General features: G+C 44.8%; 1 protein-coding gene across 1 annotated transcript in view; it reads left to right on the top strand.

Annotated features, from left to right (window-relative positions):
• Positions 1 to 16,270, top strand: part of SGSM1 (small G protein signaling modulator 1) — a 78,759-nt gene that overhangs the window by 58,705 nt on the left and 3,784 nt on the right. Inside the window, exons 18-20 of the mRNA XM_026447490.1 lie at positions 6,974 to 7,083; positions 11,625 to 11,721; positions 14,367 to 14,534. Of these exons, the coding sequence (XP_026303275.1) occupies positions 6,974 to 7,083; positions 11,625 to 11,721; positions 14,367 to 14,534 (375 nt within the window). The remainder of the gene's footprint in view (positions 1 to 6,973; positions 7,084 to 11,624; positions 11,722 to 14,366; positions 14,535 to 16,270) is intronic.

Genomic DNA, 16,270 nt, shown 5'->3' with positions numbered 1-16,270 from the left:
CTTGTATTTCTATACACTTGAAATGAGCAATCCCAGGCCGGGCGCGGTGGCTCAAGCCTGTAATCCCAGCACTTTGGGAGGCCGAGGTGGGTGGATCACAAGGTCAGGAGATCGAGACCATCCTGGCTAACACGGTGAAACCCCGTCTCTACTAAAAATATAAAAAATTAGCCGGGTGTGGTGGTGGGCGCCTGTAGTCCCCGCTACTCAGGAGGCTGAGGCAGGAGAATGGCGTGAACCCAGGAGGTGGAGTTTGCAGTGAGCCGGGATCGCGCCACTGCACTCCAGCCTGGGCGACAGAGTGAGACTCTGCCTCAAAAAAAAAAAAAAAAAAAAATGAAATGAGCAATCCCAAAATGAAATTAGGAAAACAATTTTATTTGCAATAGCATCTAGAAGAATACAATACTGGCTGGGTGCAGTGGCTCATGCCTGTAATCTCAGCACTTCGGGAGGCCGAGGCAGGCGGATCACCTGAGGTCAGGAGTTAGAGACCATCCTGGCCAACGTGGTGAAACCCAGTGTCTACTAAACACACACACACACACACACACACACAAATAGCCAGGTGTGGTGGTGCATGCCTCTAATTCCAGTTACTTGGGAGGCTGAGGCAGGAGAATCGCTTGAACCTGGGAGGCAGAGGTTGCATTGGGCTGAGATTGCACCACTGTACTCCAGCCTGGGTGATAGAGTGAGACTCCGTCTAAAAAATAAATAAATAAAAAATAAATAGTCTGGGCATGTTGACTTATGCCTGTAATCCCAGCACTTTGGAAGGCCAAGGTGGGTGAATCACCTGAGGTCTGGAGTTCGAGACCGGCATAGCCAGCATGGTGAAACCCCATCTCTACTAAAAATACAAAAATTAGCCAGATGTAGTGGCGGGCACCTGTAATCCCAGCTACTTGGGAGGTTTGGGCAGGAGAATCACTTGAACCCGGGAGGCGGAGGTTGCAGTGAACTGAGATTGTGCCATTATACTCCAGCCTGGGTGACAAGAGCGAAACTCCACGTCAAATAAATAAATGCATAAATAAAATACAATACTTATGAATAAACTTAACAGAAATGCAAGATTTGCATATTGAAAACTACAAGGCATTGTTGAAGTAAATTTTAAAAGCCAAAATAAATGGAAAGATACCTCATGTTCATGGATTGGAAGACTTAGTGTTGTTAAGGTAGCAGTGCTCTCCAATGATCTGTAAAGTCAGTGCAATTTCTGTCAAAAATCCCAGCTGCCTTTGTTTGTTTTTTTTTTTTTTTTTCAAAAATTGACAAGCTGACCCTAAAATTGGAAATTCAAGGGATTTAGAATAGCCAAAACAATTTTTGTTTGTTTGTTTGATTTTTGTGTTTTTTTTTTGAGACGGAGTCTCGCTTAGTCGCCCAGGCTGGAGTGCAGTGGTGCGATCTCGGCTCACTGCAAGCTCCGCCTTCTGGGTTCATGCCATTCTCCTGCCTCAGCCTCCCAAGTAGCGGGGACTACAGGCGCCCGCTGCCACGCCCGGCTAATTTGCATTTTTAGTAGAGACAGGGTTTCACCGTGTTAGCCAGGATGGTCTCGATCTCCTGACCTTGTGATCCACCCACCTCAGCCTGCCAAAGTGCTGGGATTATAGGCGTGAGCCACCGCGCCCAGCAGCCAAAACAATTTTTAAAAGGAGATGTTGCAGGACTCACAGTACCTGATTCCAAAACCTACCACAAAGGTCTTAAAATAGTGGTATTTCTATAAGGATCAACATGTAGATCAATGGAATAGAACTGAGAGTCCAGTAAGCCCTTACATTGATGGTCAATTGATTTTGACAGAGGTACTAAGAAAATTCAACTCAGTGAGGAAAAACAGTCTTCTCAACATATAGTGCAAGAACTACTGGACATGCATATGCAAAAAATTGAAGTTGAACCCTTACCTCACACCACATACAACAAACTAACTCAAAATGGATCATAGACCTAAATACAAGAACTAAAACTATAAAACTTAAAAACAGGAGTAAATCTTTGTCACCTTAGACTAGGGAATTTTTTTTAGATATGACACCAAAAACATAAAGAAAAAGTAGGCAAATTAGACTTCATTGAAATTAAAAACTTTTGTACTTCAAAGAACACCATCAAGAAAGTGAAAAGAACCCAAAGACTAGAAGAAAATATTTGCAAGTCGTATGTGTGATAAGGGACTCGTAGCCAAAATATATAAAAATCTCTTACAATTCAACAATAAAAAGACAACCTGATTAAAGTGGCTGAAGGATTTGAATAGACATTTCTCAACAGAATTGAAGATATGCAAATGGCCAATAAGCAAGTTAAAGGATGCTCTACATCAAGGGTCCCCAAGCCCTATGCCACAGACAGGAACCTTGCCACACAGCAGGAGGTGAGCAGTAGGCTAGTGAGCATTACAACCTGAGCTCCACCTCCCACCTCCTGTCAGATCAGCAGTGGCATTAGATAGATTCTCCTAGGAGTGCGAACCCTATTGTGAATTGTGCATATGAGGGGTCTAGGTTGTGCACTCCTTCTGAGAATCTAATGCCTGATGATCTGAGGTGGAACAGTTTCATCCAGAAACTATACCCCCCACTCCACTCCATGTCCATGGAAAAATTGTCTTCCAGGAAACTGGTGTCTGGTGACAAAAAGGTTGAGCACTGCTGTTCTACATCATTAGTCATTAGGAAAATGGAAATCAAAACCACAGTGAGATACCACTTCATATACACTGGGATGGCTGGAATCAAAACAATAGAAAATCATGTGTTGATAAGAATATGAAGAAATTGGAAGCTTCATACATTGCTGGTGGAATTGTAAAATGGTTTGGCCACTTCATTTATTTATTTATTTATTTATTATTTTGAGATGGAGTCTCATCCTGTCGCCCAGGCTGGAGTGCAGTGGCGCAATCTCAGCTCACTGCAACCTCTGCCTCCCAGGTTCAAGTGATTCTCCTGCCTCAGCCTCCCAAGTAGCTGAGATTACAGGCACCCACCACCACATCTGGCTAATTTTTGTATTTTTAGTAAAGATGGGGTTTCACCATGCTGGCTATGCAGGTCTCGAACTCCAGACCTCAGGTGATCCGCCCGTCTTGGCCTCCCAAAGTGCTGGGATTACAGGCATGAGCCAGCATGCCCGGCCGGTTTGGCCACTTTAAAAAACAGTCTGGCAGTTTCTCATAGTAATGAACATAGAGTTATCATATGACCCAGCAATTTCATCCATAGATATATGCCTAAGAGAATTGAAAATATATGTTCATGCAAATACCTGTACATACATGTTCATGATAGCATTATTCATAATACTCAAAAAAGTGGAAATAGTCCCAATGTCCATCAAATGATGAATGCATAAACAAAATGTGGTATATCCATACAATGGAATATTATTTGGCAAAAAAAAAATGATGTTCTGATCCAAACTACAATGTGGATGAACCTTGAAAACATGCTAAGTGAAAGAAGCCAGACACAAAATATCACAAATGGTGTGATTCCATTTATATGAAATGTCCAGAGTAGACAAATCCATAGAGACAGAAAGACTAGTCATTGACAGGGACTTGGGGGAGAGAGAAATGTGAAGTTGCTGCTTCATTGATACAGGGATTTTGGGGTTGCGGGGGTGAAGAAATGTTCTGGAACTAATAGTGGTGATTGCACAGCATTGTGAATGTACTAAAACCACTAAATGGTACATTTAAAGGATGAATTTTATATGAGAATCTCAATAAACCTGTGAAAAAATGGGATTGGGTGCAATGGCTCACACCTGTAATCCTAGCACTTTGGGAGGCCGAGGCAGGAGGATTGCTTGAGATCAGGAGTTCAAGACGAGCCTGAGCAACATAGTGAAACTCCATCTCTACAAAAATAATTAAAAATTAGCCGGGCATGGTGGTGCACACCAGTAGTCCCAGCTACTCAGGAGGCTAAGGCAGGAGGATTGCTTGAGATCAGGAGTTTGAGACCAGCCTGAGCAACATAGTGAGACTCCATCTCTACACAAAAATTTAAAAATTTGCCGGGCATGGTCATGCACACCTGTAGTCCCAGCTACTCAGGAGGCTAAGACAAGAGGATTGCTTGAGCCAAGAAGTCAGAGGTTGTGGTGAGCTGTGATCGTGCTACTGAATTCCAAGCCCCTGGGCTAAATATATAAACATTTATGTCTAAAATACAACAACTAGGTCCAGGCCCAGTGGCTGATGCCTGTAATTGCATACACTTTGGGAGACTGAGGCAGGTGGATCACTTGAAGTCAGGAGTTCAAAACCAGCCTGGCCAACATGGTGAAAAATTTCTACTAAAAATACAAAAGTTAGCCGGGCATTGTGGCGGGCACTTGTAATTCCAGCTACACGGGAGGCTGTGGCAGAAGAAGCACTTGAACTCGGGAGACACAGGTTGCAGTGAGCCAAGATCGTGCCACTGCACTCCAGCCTTGGTGACAGAGCGAGACTCCATCTCAAAATAAATAAAATAAAATAAAACAGGCCAGGCATAGTAGCTCATGCCTGTAACCTCAGCACTTTGGGAGGCCGAGGTGGGCAGATTGTGACTAGCCTGGGCAACATGGTGAAACCTTGTCTCTACAAAAAATAGAAAAATTAGCCAGGTGTGTTGGCACACACCTGTGGTCCCAGCTACTTGGGAGCCTGAGGCAGGAGGATCACTTGAGGCTGCCAAGGTCGAGATGCAGGGAGCCGTGATTGTGCCACTGCTCTCCAACCTGGGTGACAGAATGAGACCTTATCTCAAAAATAAATAAATACAGCCGGGCGCGGTGGCTCAAGCCTATAATCCCAGCACTTTGGGAGGCCGAGATGGGCGGATCATGAGGTCAGGAGATGGAGACCATCCTGGCTAACACGGTGAAACCCCATCTCTACTAAAAAATACAAAAAACTAGCTGGCCGAGGTGGTGGGTGCCTGTAGTCCCAGCTACTCGGGAGACTGAGGCAGGAGAATGGGGTGAACCCGGGAGGCAGAGCTTGTAGTGAGCTGAGATCCAGCCACTGCACTCCAGCCTGGGTGACAGAGCGAGACTCCGTCTCAAAAAAAATACATGCATACATACATACATACATACATACATACATACATAATAAATGGGGAGCATAATTCTACACTCTTTTTTTTTTTTTTTTTTTTTGACACATTTCACTCTTGTTGCCCAGGCTGGAGTGCAATAGTGAGATCTCAGCTCACGGCAACCTCCGCCTCCAAGGTTAAGGCAATTCTCCTGCCTCAGCCTCCCAAGTAGCTGGGATTACAGGCACCCGCCATCATGCCTGGCTAATTTTCGTAATTTTAGTAGAGACAGGGTTACACCATGTTGTTCAGGCTGGTCTTGAACTCCTGACTTCAGGTGATCCACCTGCCTTGGCCTCCCAAAGTGCTGGGATTACAGACGTGAGCCACCACACCCAACCAACTACCTACTCTTTAGACACGGACTGCACATAGTGACTTGTTTCCAAAAAGTGCAGTATGGAAGGCAGTGACGGGATGAGAAAGAAACTACAGCAGAGAAACCTGACAAACACGACCTCAGCCAGGTGACCATGGCCAACATCAGCAGTCATAAATCATGCTGATAGTATATGCCCTTATGATGTGATTAAAATGGCCCTTTACCTCTGTGGTTTTCCTCTCGATAACCCATAACCCAGTCTTACCATGAGAAAGGCATCAGATAAATTCCATTGCTAGTAGTGCAGCATCCTACAAAAATACCGACCACTACACCTCAAAACTATCAAGGTCGCTGGGCACAGTGGCTCATGCCTGTAATCCCAGCACTTCGGGAGGCCAAGGCGGGTGGATCACAAGGTCAGGAGATTGAGACCATCCTGGCTAACTCGGTGAAACCCCGTCTCTACTAAAAATACAAAAAAAAAAAATTAGCCGAGTGTGGTGGTGGGCACCTATAGTCCTAGGAGGCTGAGGCAGGGAAATGGAGTGAACCCGGAAGGTGGAGCTTGCAGTGAGCCAAGATTGTGCCACTGCACTCCAGCCTGGGCGACAGAGCAAGACTCCATTTCAAAAAAAAAAAAACAAAACTATCAAGGTCATCAAAAACAAGAAAAGCCTGAGAAACTGTCACAACTAAGAGGAGCTTAAGGGAACATGACCAATCGATGTAATGTGCTATTCTGGATGACAGCTTGGAACAGAAAAATGACATTCAGTACACACTAAGAAAATCTGAATACAGTATGGACTTTAGTTCATAATGTGTCCGTATTGGTTCAACAAATGTATCATGCTGATGTCCAGGTACTAATAATAGAGGAAACCGCGTGTGGGGTATATGAGAAGTCTTTACTGCCTTTGCAGTTTTTCTGTAAATGTAAACTTTTCTAAAATATAAAGCCTTTTGTCCAGGCGCGGTGGCTCACACCTGTAATCCCAGCACTTTGGGAGGCCAAGGCAGGCGGATCATGAGATCAGGAGATCGAGACCATCCTTGCTAACGTGGTGAAACCGCATCTTTACTAAAAAATACAAAAAACTAGCTGGGCATGGTGGGGGGCGCCTGTTGTCCCAGCTACTTGGGAGGCTGAGGCAGGAGAATGGCGGGAACCCGGGAGACGGAGCTTGCAGTGAGCCAAGATGGCGCCACTGTACTCCAGCCTGGGCGACAGAGTGAGATACTGTCTCAAAAATAAAATAAAATAAAAATAAAGCCTTTTAGGCCGGACACGTTGACTCACACCTGTAATCCTAGCACTTTGGGAGGCTGAGGTGGGCGGATCACGAGGTCAGGAGATCGAGACCATGGTGAAACCCCCCTGAATAACATGTGAAACCCCATCTCTACTAAAAATACACGAAAGGTCCACCCCCAACATTGAAGGTCATATTTCAACATGAGATTTGGAGAGGACAAACATCCAAACCCATATCACTTGGGCAACGGGGCAGCTAACTGTTCTGTGCTGCTTTCTCAGAGGCGCTTGCCTTCAGCTGCTTCACGGAGCTCATGAAGAGGATGAACCAGAACTTCCCCCACGGAGGCGCCATGGACACGCACTTTGCAAACATGAGGTCGTTGATCCAGGTATGACTCCGCGTCCAGTCCTGCTTTGGACTTTTTTGGGAAACAGTAAGTAAAGCTTAGTGGCTCTGGACTGAGCTATTTAGAGCCCACCTGGATTGGAATCCTATTTCTGCTGTACAAACTCGGCATATGCTCTTATCTCTCTGGGCCTCAGTTTTCTCATCTGTGAAATAGGTTTTCTCATTTTTATGAGTCCCAATAAGTTATTAGAATTACCATGGAAATGAAATAAACTAATGATGTTATAGTGCTCAGCACAGTGCCTGAGTGCCTCTCAGAGCATAGTCCATGGGCTGGCAACATCAGCCTCACTGGCAACTTGTTAGAAGTGCAAATTACTGGGCACCTTTCCTCCACCGAATAAAAATCTCTGAGTTGGGCCCAGGAGTCTGTGCCATATGAAATTCTCCAGGTAATTCTGGTGCAAGCTCAAGTTTGAGAAGTATTGTAATAAATGCTAGCTCTTCAGCATTCATAGCGATTAGTATATCTACTCCCCAGAGGAGTTAAGACACTCAACCCTTTGAGTAGAAGGAATACAAATGTGTTAACTTGAGTAAATGGTAGGGATGCTTTGTTATCTACACACTGGCAGTGGATCTACAGTTAGCTCTGATTTCTTCTTTAGTGGAACTTTAAAATACTACAAAATATTTTGGACATAAGGAAGGTAAAAAAGTAATATAATGAACACCCATGTTTCCACCCCCACCTCCCCAAGAAATAAAATATTAATCATAGGCTGGGCGTGGTAGCTCACGCCTGTAATCCCAGCACTTTGGGAGGCCAAGGCAGGCGGATCACTTGAGGCCAGGAGTTTGAGACCAGCCTGGCCAACATGGTGAAACCCCATCTCTAACTAAAAATACAAAAATTAGCCAGGCGTGGTGGCACACACCTGTAATCCCAGCTACTCAGAAGGCTGAGGCAGGAGAATCTCTTAAACCCGGTAGGTGGAGATTGCAGTGGGCTGAGATCGCACCATTGTACTCCAGCCTGGGTGACAGAGCAAGACTCTGTCCCAAAAAAAAGTTAACCATAGATTTTTCATTATTCGTGTACCCCTTCTTGATGGCATTTCCCCACCACTCCTGTCCTCCCAGTGGTAAGCACTTTGCAGATTCCTGTGTTCACCATTATAATGTACTCTTTAAAATTCTATTACAATATATGCATATATTCCTAAACATCATATAACTCTGTTTCTTTACTCCCCACTTTACATAAATAGTTTTAAATGGTATGAACTCTTGTGCAGCTTGTCTTTATACTCAGCAACAAGTTTGAGAGGCTCATCAACAAGGGGGCAGTTGATTCCTCTTTCCCGGAAGTACAGTCTTCTGCGTTAGGAGCACAGCGCATTCTATCACATTTGATTTGGATCCATTTTCCTGTTGGTGGTCATTTAGGTTGTTTTTATTTGGTTTGGTTTTGCTTTTGCTTGGGGAACTTGGGGTTTTGCTTTTGGCCTTCATAAACAATGCTGCATTGAAATTCTTGTGTGCATCCCTGCAGCATGCATGCAACAGCTTTGCTTGGGCATCTTCTCAGAATGGAATTGCTGGGGCAGAGAGAATGCACGTCCTCAGTTTTATCAGGCATGACCGAATCACTCTCAAAGTGATTGTACCAGTTTCTTAATGCTCCAGGGCAGTATGGTAAGGGTTTCAACACACCATCCTCACTTGATAGTGTCACACTTACATATTTTTGTCAATCTCTTGGATATGATTCGAGCATCCATTGTGTTTTATAATTTTTTTTATTTTTGATTTTTGTGGGTATGTAATAGGTATATATATATATGTGGAGTACATGAGTTGTTTTGAGACAGGAATGCAATGTGAAATAAGCACATCATGGAAAATAGAGTATCCGGTCCCTCAAGCATTGATATCCTTTGTGTTCCAAACAATCCAATTATATGCTTTTGGTTATTTTAAAATGTACAGTGAAGTTATTGTTGACCATAGTTACCCTGCTGTGCGATCAAATAGTATGTCTTCTTCATTCAGTTTTTTTCATTGTGATTTTATTTGCGTTGTCTTGATTGACAGTGAAATTGAATATCTTCTTTTTTTTTTTTTAATTTTTTTATTTTTGGTTCATTTGGATTGTGAAGTGCCTGTTCATATGCTTTGCCTATTTTCTTTTTCTTTTCTTTTTTTTTTTTTTTTTTGAGACAGAGTCTCTCTCTGTGGTCCAGGCTGGAGTGCAGTGGTCTTGGCTTACTGCAAGCTCCGCCTCCCAGGCTCACGCCATTCTCCTGCCTCAGCTTCCTGAGTAGCTGGGACTACAGGTGCCCGCCACCATGCCCAGCTAATTTTTTGTACTTTTTTCTTTTTAGTAGAGACGGTGTTTCACCGTGTTGGCCAGGATGGTCTCAATCTCCTGACCTCGTGATCCGCCCACCTCAGCCTCCCAAAGTGCTGGGATTACAGGCATGAGCCACCACACCTGGCCAACTTTGCCCATTTTCTATGTACATTTTTTCCATAATTAGAATCATTTTGTACATACTTTTCTTTCTGTACATTATTTTTCAAACAAGGTTTTTTTTCCCCACTGACTAGCGTATCCAATAACTGGAGGTATTCTTCCACCACCTGTTTTTTTATAACATTTTGTTAAAATATAATTTAGATACGTAAAATTTACCCTTTTGAAGTGTACGATTCAGTCAGTGGCTTTTCATTTATTCACAGAGTTACGCGATCATCACCAGTTTCGGAACATTTTCATTACCCTAGAAAGAAACTCTTCATTAACAGCCACTCCTCATCCCCTCCATCTCCCCAGCCCCTGAAAACCAAGGAGCTGCTTTCTGTTTCCATGGATTTGCCTTTTCTAAACGTTTCATATAAATGGAATCATACAATATGTGGCCTTTTGTGACTGGCTTCTTTTACCTAGCATAATGATGTCGAGGTTTGTGTATGTATGATGCATTGTAGCATGTATCAAAACTTAGTTCGAGGCCAGGTGCAGTGGCTCATGCCTGTAATCCCAGGACTTTGGGAGGCCAAGGCAGGTGGATCACCTGAGGTCAGGAGTTCAAGACCAGCCTGACCAACATGGTGAAACTCCCATCTCTACTAAAAATAACAGAAATTAGCCAGGCGTGGTGGCAGGTGCCTGTAATCCCAGCTACTTGGGAGGCTGAGGCGCGATAATCACTTGAACCTGGGAGGTGGAGGTTGCAGTGAGCTGAAATCACGCCACTGCACTCCAGCCTGGGTGATAGAGCAAGACTCAGTCTCAAAAAAATAAAAACAAAACTTAGTTTGTTTTTATTACCAGATAATATTAAAATAGATGGTATGGATATGCTACTTATATTTATCCATTCATGTCTTGATGGACATTTGAGTTGTTTCCCAGTTGTTGGCTATTGTGAATAACACTATTACACACATTCATTCATGTACAAATTTTTATGTGGATATGTTTTTGTTTTCATTTTGTTTTTTTAGACGGTGTCTCACTCTGTTACCCAGGCTGGAGTCCAGTGTTGTAATCATAGTTCGTTGCAGCCTTGAACTGGGCTCAAGTGATCCTCCCACTTTAGCATCCTGAGTAGCTGGGACTACATGCCCAGGACACCATGCCAGGCTAATAATAAATTATTTTCTTTCTTTCCTTTTTTTTTTTTTTAGAGACAGGGTCTTGCTATGTTGCCCAGGCTGGTGTCAAACTCCTGGCTTCAAGTGATTGATTCTCTTGCCTTGGCCTCCCAAAGTGCTGAGCCACCACATCTGACCGATCGATGTTTTCATTCTTCTTGGGGATAAACCTAAGAATGGAATTGCTGCATCATATGGAAATTCTGTGTTTAGGTTTTTGAGGAACTACCAAACTGTTTTCCACAGCAGACACACCATTTTACATTCTCAGGAGCAGTGTAGGGGGGTTCCAGTTTCTCTGCATCCTTGCCAACACTTGTCTGTCATTTTTCACTATCCTAGTGAATGTGAATTGGTATCTTGTGGTTTTGAATTGCATTTTCCTAAGGATTAAGGATGCTGAGCATCTTTCATGTGCCTCTTGACTATTTGTGAATTTCCTTTGGAGAAATGTCTATTCAGATCCTTTCCTTTTTTTTTTTTTTTTTTTTTTTTGAGATGGAGTCTTGCTCTGTTGCCCAGGCTGGAGTGCAGTGGCCAGATCCTAGCTTACTGCAAGCTCCGCCTCCCGGGTTTATGCCATTCTGCTGCCTCAGCCTCCTGAGTAGCTGGGACTACAGGCGCCCGCCACCTTGCCCAGCTAGTTTTTTGTATTTTTTAGTAGAGATGGCGTTTCACCGTGTTAGCCAGGATGGTCTAGATCTCCTGACATCGTGATCTGCCTGTCTCGGCCTCCCAGAGTGCTGGGATTACAGGCTTGAGCCACCGCAGCCTGGCCCCTTTCCCATTTTTTAAACTAAACCTGGCTGTTAAGGGCTATATGGTGTCTGGTGTGTGGATGTACCACCATTTATTCAGCTGTCTCCTCTGCTCCAGCCTTTTCCCAAGAGGTTGATGCTGCCTTTCCTTCCTTGACAGATCCTGGACTCCGAACTGTTTGAGCTGATGCATCAGAATGGGGACTATACTCACTTCTACTTCTGCTACCGCTGGTTCCTGCTGGATTTCAAGCGAGGTACAGACTTTAAACGGGGGACCTGTGTCCAGAACTCTTTGTAGCAGAACTTTCAGGGGAAACGATCCTGTGGAGGTGAGGTTGAAGGGTTGGCAGCAGAGGCAGCAGGGGAGAGAAGCACACGTTTATGGAGTTGGGACTATCGTTTCACCTGCCTTATCTTGCCTTGACAGTCCGCAGTAGGCGCTGTTAAGATCTTCATCTTGGCCGGGCGCCTGTAATTCCAGCACTTTGGGAGGCCGAGGCGGGTGGATCACGAGGTCAGGAGATCGAAACGATCCTGGCTAACATGGTGAAACCCCGTCTCTACTAAAAAAATACAAAGAAACGTCGGGCGCGGTGGCTCACGCCTATAATCCCAGCACTTTGGGAGGCCGAGGCGGGCGGATCACAAGGTCAGGAGATCGAGACCACAGTGAAACCCTGTCTCTACTAAAAATACAAAAAATTAGCCGGGCGCGGGGGCGGGCGCCTGTAGTCCCAGCTACTGGGGAGGCTGAGGCAGGAGAATGGTGTGAACCCAGGAGGCGGAGCTTGCAGTGAGCCGAGATTGCACCACTGCACTCCAGCCTGGGGGACAGAGCGAGACTTGGTCTCAAAAAAAAAAAAAACTAGCCGGGCGCGGTGGCGGGCGCCTGTAGTCCCAGCTACTTGGGAGGCTGAGGCAGGGGAGTGGCGTGAACCGGAAAGGCGGAGCTAGCAGTGAGCCGAGATTGCGCCACTGCACTCCAGCCTGGGCGACACAGTGAGACTCCGTCTCAAAAAAAAAAAAAAGATCTTCATCTTACCAATCAATGAGGAAACCGAGGCTGAGAAGGGTTAAATTCAGAGCTAGGGAGAGATAACTTCAGGGCTGTGAGTACAGCCAGGATTTGAACCCACCTCTTTCATTCTGCTGTGCTGCTTTTCAGAGCCCAAGAACTCTAAAGCCCATGAGGCAGGGGCTATTTCATGCACATTCCAACATGACATAAAAGTGTCGTATAACACAGTACTTTGTTGCTATTGTACAGATATGGGATGGTGTTAATAATTAGAATAATATCTGACATGGGCCTGGTGCAGTGGCTCATGCCTGTAATCTCAGTACTTTAAGAGGCCGAGGAGGTCAGATCACGAGGTCAGGAGATCGAGACCTAACATGGTGAAACCTTGTCTCTACTAAAAATACAAAAAATGAGCTGGGCGTGGTGGTACATGCCTATAGTCCCAGCTACTCAGGAGGCTGAGGCAGGAGAATTGCTTGATCCTGGGAGGCGGAGGTTGCAGTGAGCTGAGATCACACCACTGCACTCTAGCCTGGGTGACAGAGCAAGACTCCATCTCAAAAAAAAAAAAAAAAAAAAAAAAAAAAATCTGACATGTATGGAGTGTTTCAGTGCCACGCACTGTGCTGAGTCATTTATGTGTATTATCTCTTTAGCCTTTTTCTATTATCAGCTTCACCCCCCTTCAGATGAGGAAAGAGACAGGCTCATGGAGAAGTAACTACCCCAGGCTCCCCTTGCCAGCAAATGATGGAGGAAGGATTCACACCAAGTTTATCAGACATAGGAAGGCTTGCTTTTTTTTTTTTTTTTTTTTGAGACGGAGTCTTATTCTTTTTGCCCAGGCTGGAGTGCAATGGCACGATCTCTGCTCACTGAAACCTCCGCCTCCCAGCTTCAAGCGATTCTCCTGCCTCAGCCTCCTGAGTAGCTGGGATTACAGGCACCCGCTTCCACACCTAGCTAATTTTTTCGTATTTTTAGTAGAGGCAGGGTTTCACCATATTTGGCCAGGCTGGTCTCAAACTCCTGACCTCAGGTGATCCACCCGCCTCAGTCTCCCAAAATGATGTTGGGATTACAAGTGTGAGCCACCACACCTGGCCTTTTTTTTTTTTTTTTTTTTTTAGAAGAAAGCTTCTTCTGTCGCCCAGGCTGGAGTGCAGTGGCGCGATCTCAGCTTACTGCAATCTCCACCTCCTGGGTTCAGGCAATTCTCTGCCTCAGCCTCCTGAGTAACTGGGATTACAGGCGCCCGCCACCACGCCTGGCTAGTTTTTTTTTGTATTTTTTGTAGAGATAGGGGTTTCACCATGTTGGCCAGGCTGGTCTTAAACTCCTTACCTCGTGATCTACCCGCCTCAGCCTCCCAAAGTGCTGGAATTGCAGTCATGAGCTACCGTGCCCAGCCGAAGGCTTACTTTTCACCATTGCTCTATTCTACCTCTTCACTAGACTCAGAGGCCACAGCCGGCTCTGCTCGTGTGTGGGGGGAAAGGAGAGAGGCCTCCATGGGTGCTGGTGGAGATGTGGGTGCAGGGATAGCAGGTGTTGCTGGTCGAGGGGCAGGGCAAGGACAGATCCGTGTAATTCAAACCCGCACATGCCTGGTTCCTCCACTTACAGAATGTCAGAGCTGGAAGGAACTTAGAACTTACCTGGTTTACACAGCCCATCCTACAGATGGGGAAACTGAGGTTTCTGGTGGTCAAATGACAGAGTCCTCTCCTGTCTTCTGAGTTCTATCCACTGCACCAGGGCAGAGGCATAAGGCAAAACTTGCCCGGGATTTTCCCAGCTGTGGGGATTTCCCAAGGGAAGGCGACATTGTGACCCCTGTCACCAATTCTCTCCCCATGTGTGTTGGTGTCTTGGCAGAACTCGTCTATGATGACGTCTTCTTGGTCTGGGAGACCATCTGGGCAGCCAAACATGTCTCCTCGGCGCACTACGTCTTGTTCATTGCGCTGGCTCTGGTGGAAGTCTACCGCGACATCATTTTGGAGAACAACATGGATTTCACAGACATCATCAAGTTCTTCAATGGTACCCACATGACTGGGGCCTCATGAGAGGGGTGCGGGCTTCTGGAGGCCCCTTCTGGGGATCTCAGGAGGAACGAAGATGGACTGACATGGATGCATGGTGAAGGGGATAAAGAGGGCTCCGCACACTTCTTACGGCTATTTCCAAAAGCACAAGTTCACATCTTGTCATGCTGAGGGTGCATTTTTCTCAGGGATCTGGCAGAGGGACTACGGGTGTTGAAATCAGCTCAGGGGCAAAGCCTGGTTCTACCACTGACCAGCTGTGCCCATGGTCAAGTCACTTCCCCTCTCTCTAAACATCCACTTCCTCATCTGTGAAATGGGCTAGCAGTGGTCTGCTTTGGTTGATGTGTGTAGGAAAAGCAGGCCCAGGGCAGCAATTTAAGTAACACGAAAAAGACACAGCCTTTGAAATCAGACAGATGTGAATTCTGATCCAGGCTCCTGGGAGCTGTGTGACCTTGTCCAAGTGACTTCACGTCTCTAGGCCTCGGATTCTTCAGGGATAAATTGGTACTAACACTCCCTCCCTCACAGGGAGGTCCAGAGGATTACAGGAGACAACATGGTTAAATCCCAGCACGTGGTACCTGGAGGGAACCCAATAAATGAAAGCTATCGCCACTGTTATCACTATTAAAAAAAATTTTTAATGAAAAAGTTCTGGAAAAAACAAAAGAAGAAAAAAGCCAACTGTGACCTCACTTTTGAAACATTATTAGGGTTCTTAATTTAAGTAAACTTTTGGGGGGAATAATTTTGCATTTTAGTTGTCTACTAAAATTGTAAATTGAGAACTGTTTTAGATTTAGATGCACAGAAAATGCATGATACCTTGGCCTAGCTTTGCCTACTGTTAGCATTTACATGACCCTGGTACATTTGCCAAAACTAAGAAATTATCATTGGCACATTGCCATCCACTAAACTACAGGCTTTATTTGGATTTCACCTGTTTTTTCACCAATATCCTTTTTCTGTTCTAGGGTCTAATCCAGGAAACCACAGTCATGTTTATTTTTATGTTTTTACAATTTCAGAATCCAGTTGTATATACCTTTTTTCACTTAATATTTCAAACATTGTCTTTCATATAATCTTTTCTTTTCTTTTTTTTTTTTTTGAGATGGAGTCTTGCTCTGTTACCAACACTGGAGTGAAGTAGTACAACCTCAGCTCACTGCAACCTCTGCCTCCCAGGTTCAAGCGATTCTCCCACCTCAGCCTCCTGAGTACCTGGGACTACAGATGTGCGCCACCACACCCGGCTAATTTTTGTATTTTTAGTAGAGACAGGGTTTTGCCATGTTGGCCAGGGTGGTCTAGAACTCCTGACCTCAGGCGATCCGCCTGTCTTGGCCTCCCAAAGTGCTGGGATTACAGGTGTGAGCCACTGTGCCCAGACAGTCATTTTTTTAAACTACAAAATATATCTCAAGTGACTGTTCCATAACTTACTGAACCATTTCTTATCATTAGCATGTAGGTTTATTTTCAGTTTGAAGGTGTGATTGAGAGTCCAAAGCAATTCATCTGTTAGCATACAGATTCCTAAATTTTCTCAATTCATGCACTGCTAGTGTCTCTGTAAAATTATAACAGCACCTCAGGGCAAAAGTTTCAGCTAGTAAGTAGTTAGGTCCAAACCACTTCATAAATATTTATATCCTAACAACTTAGAAGCCGTTAAAAAAATAACACATACATTATATCTTTTTTTTTTTTTTTTTTTTT

This window comes from Piliocolobus tephrosceles, chromosome 19 (genome assembly GCF_002776525.5).
Source record: "Piliocolobus tephrosceles isolate RC106 chromosome 19, ASM277652v3, whole genome shotgun sequence".
NCBI classification, from domain to species: Eukaryota; Metazoa; Chordata; class Mammalia; order Primates; family Cercopithecidae; genus Piliocolobus; species Piliocolobus tephrosceles.
Note: the sequence above shows the minus strand (reverse complement) of the source record. Positions and strands in the feature narration are given on the sequence as shown.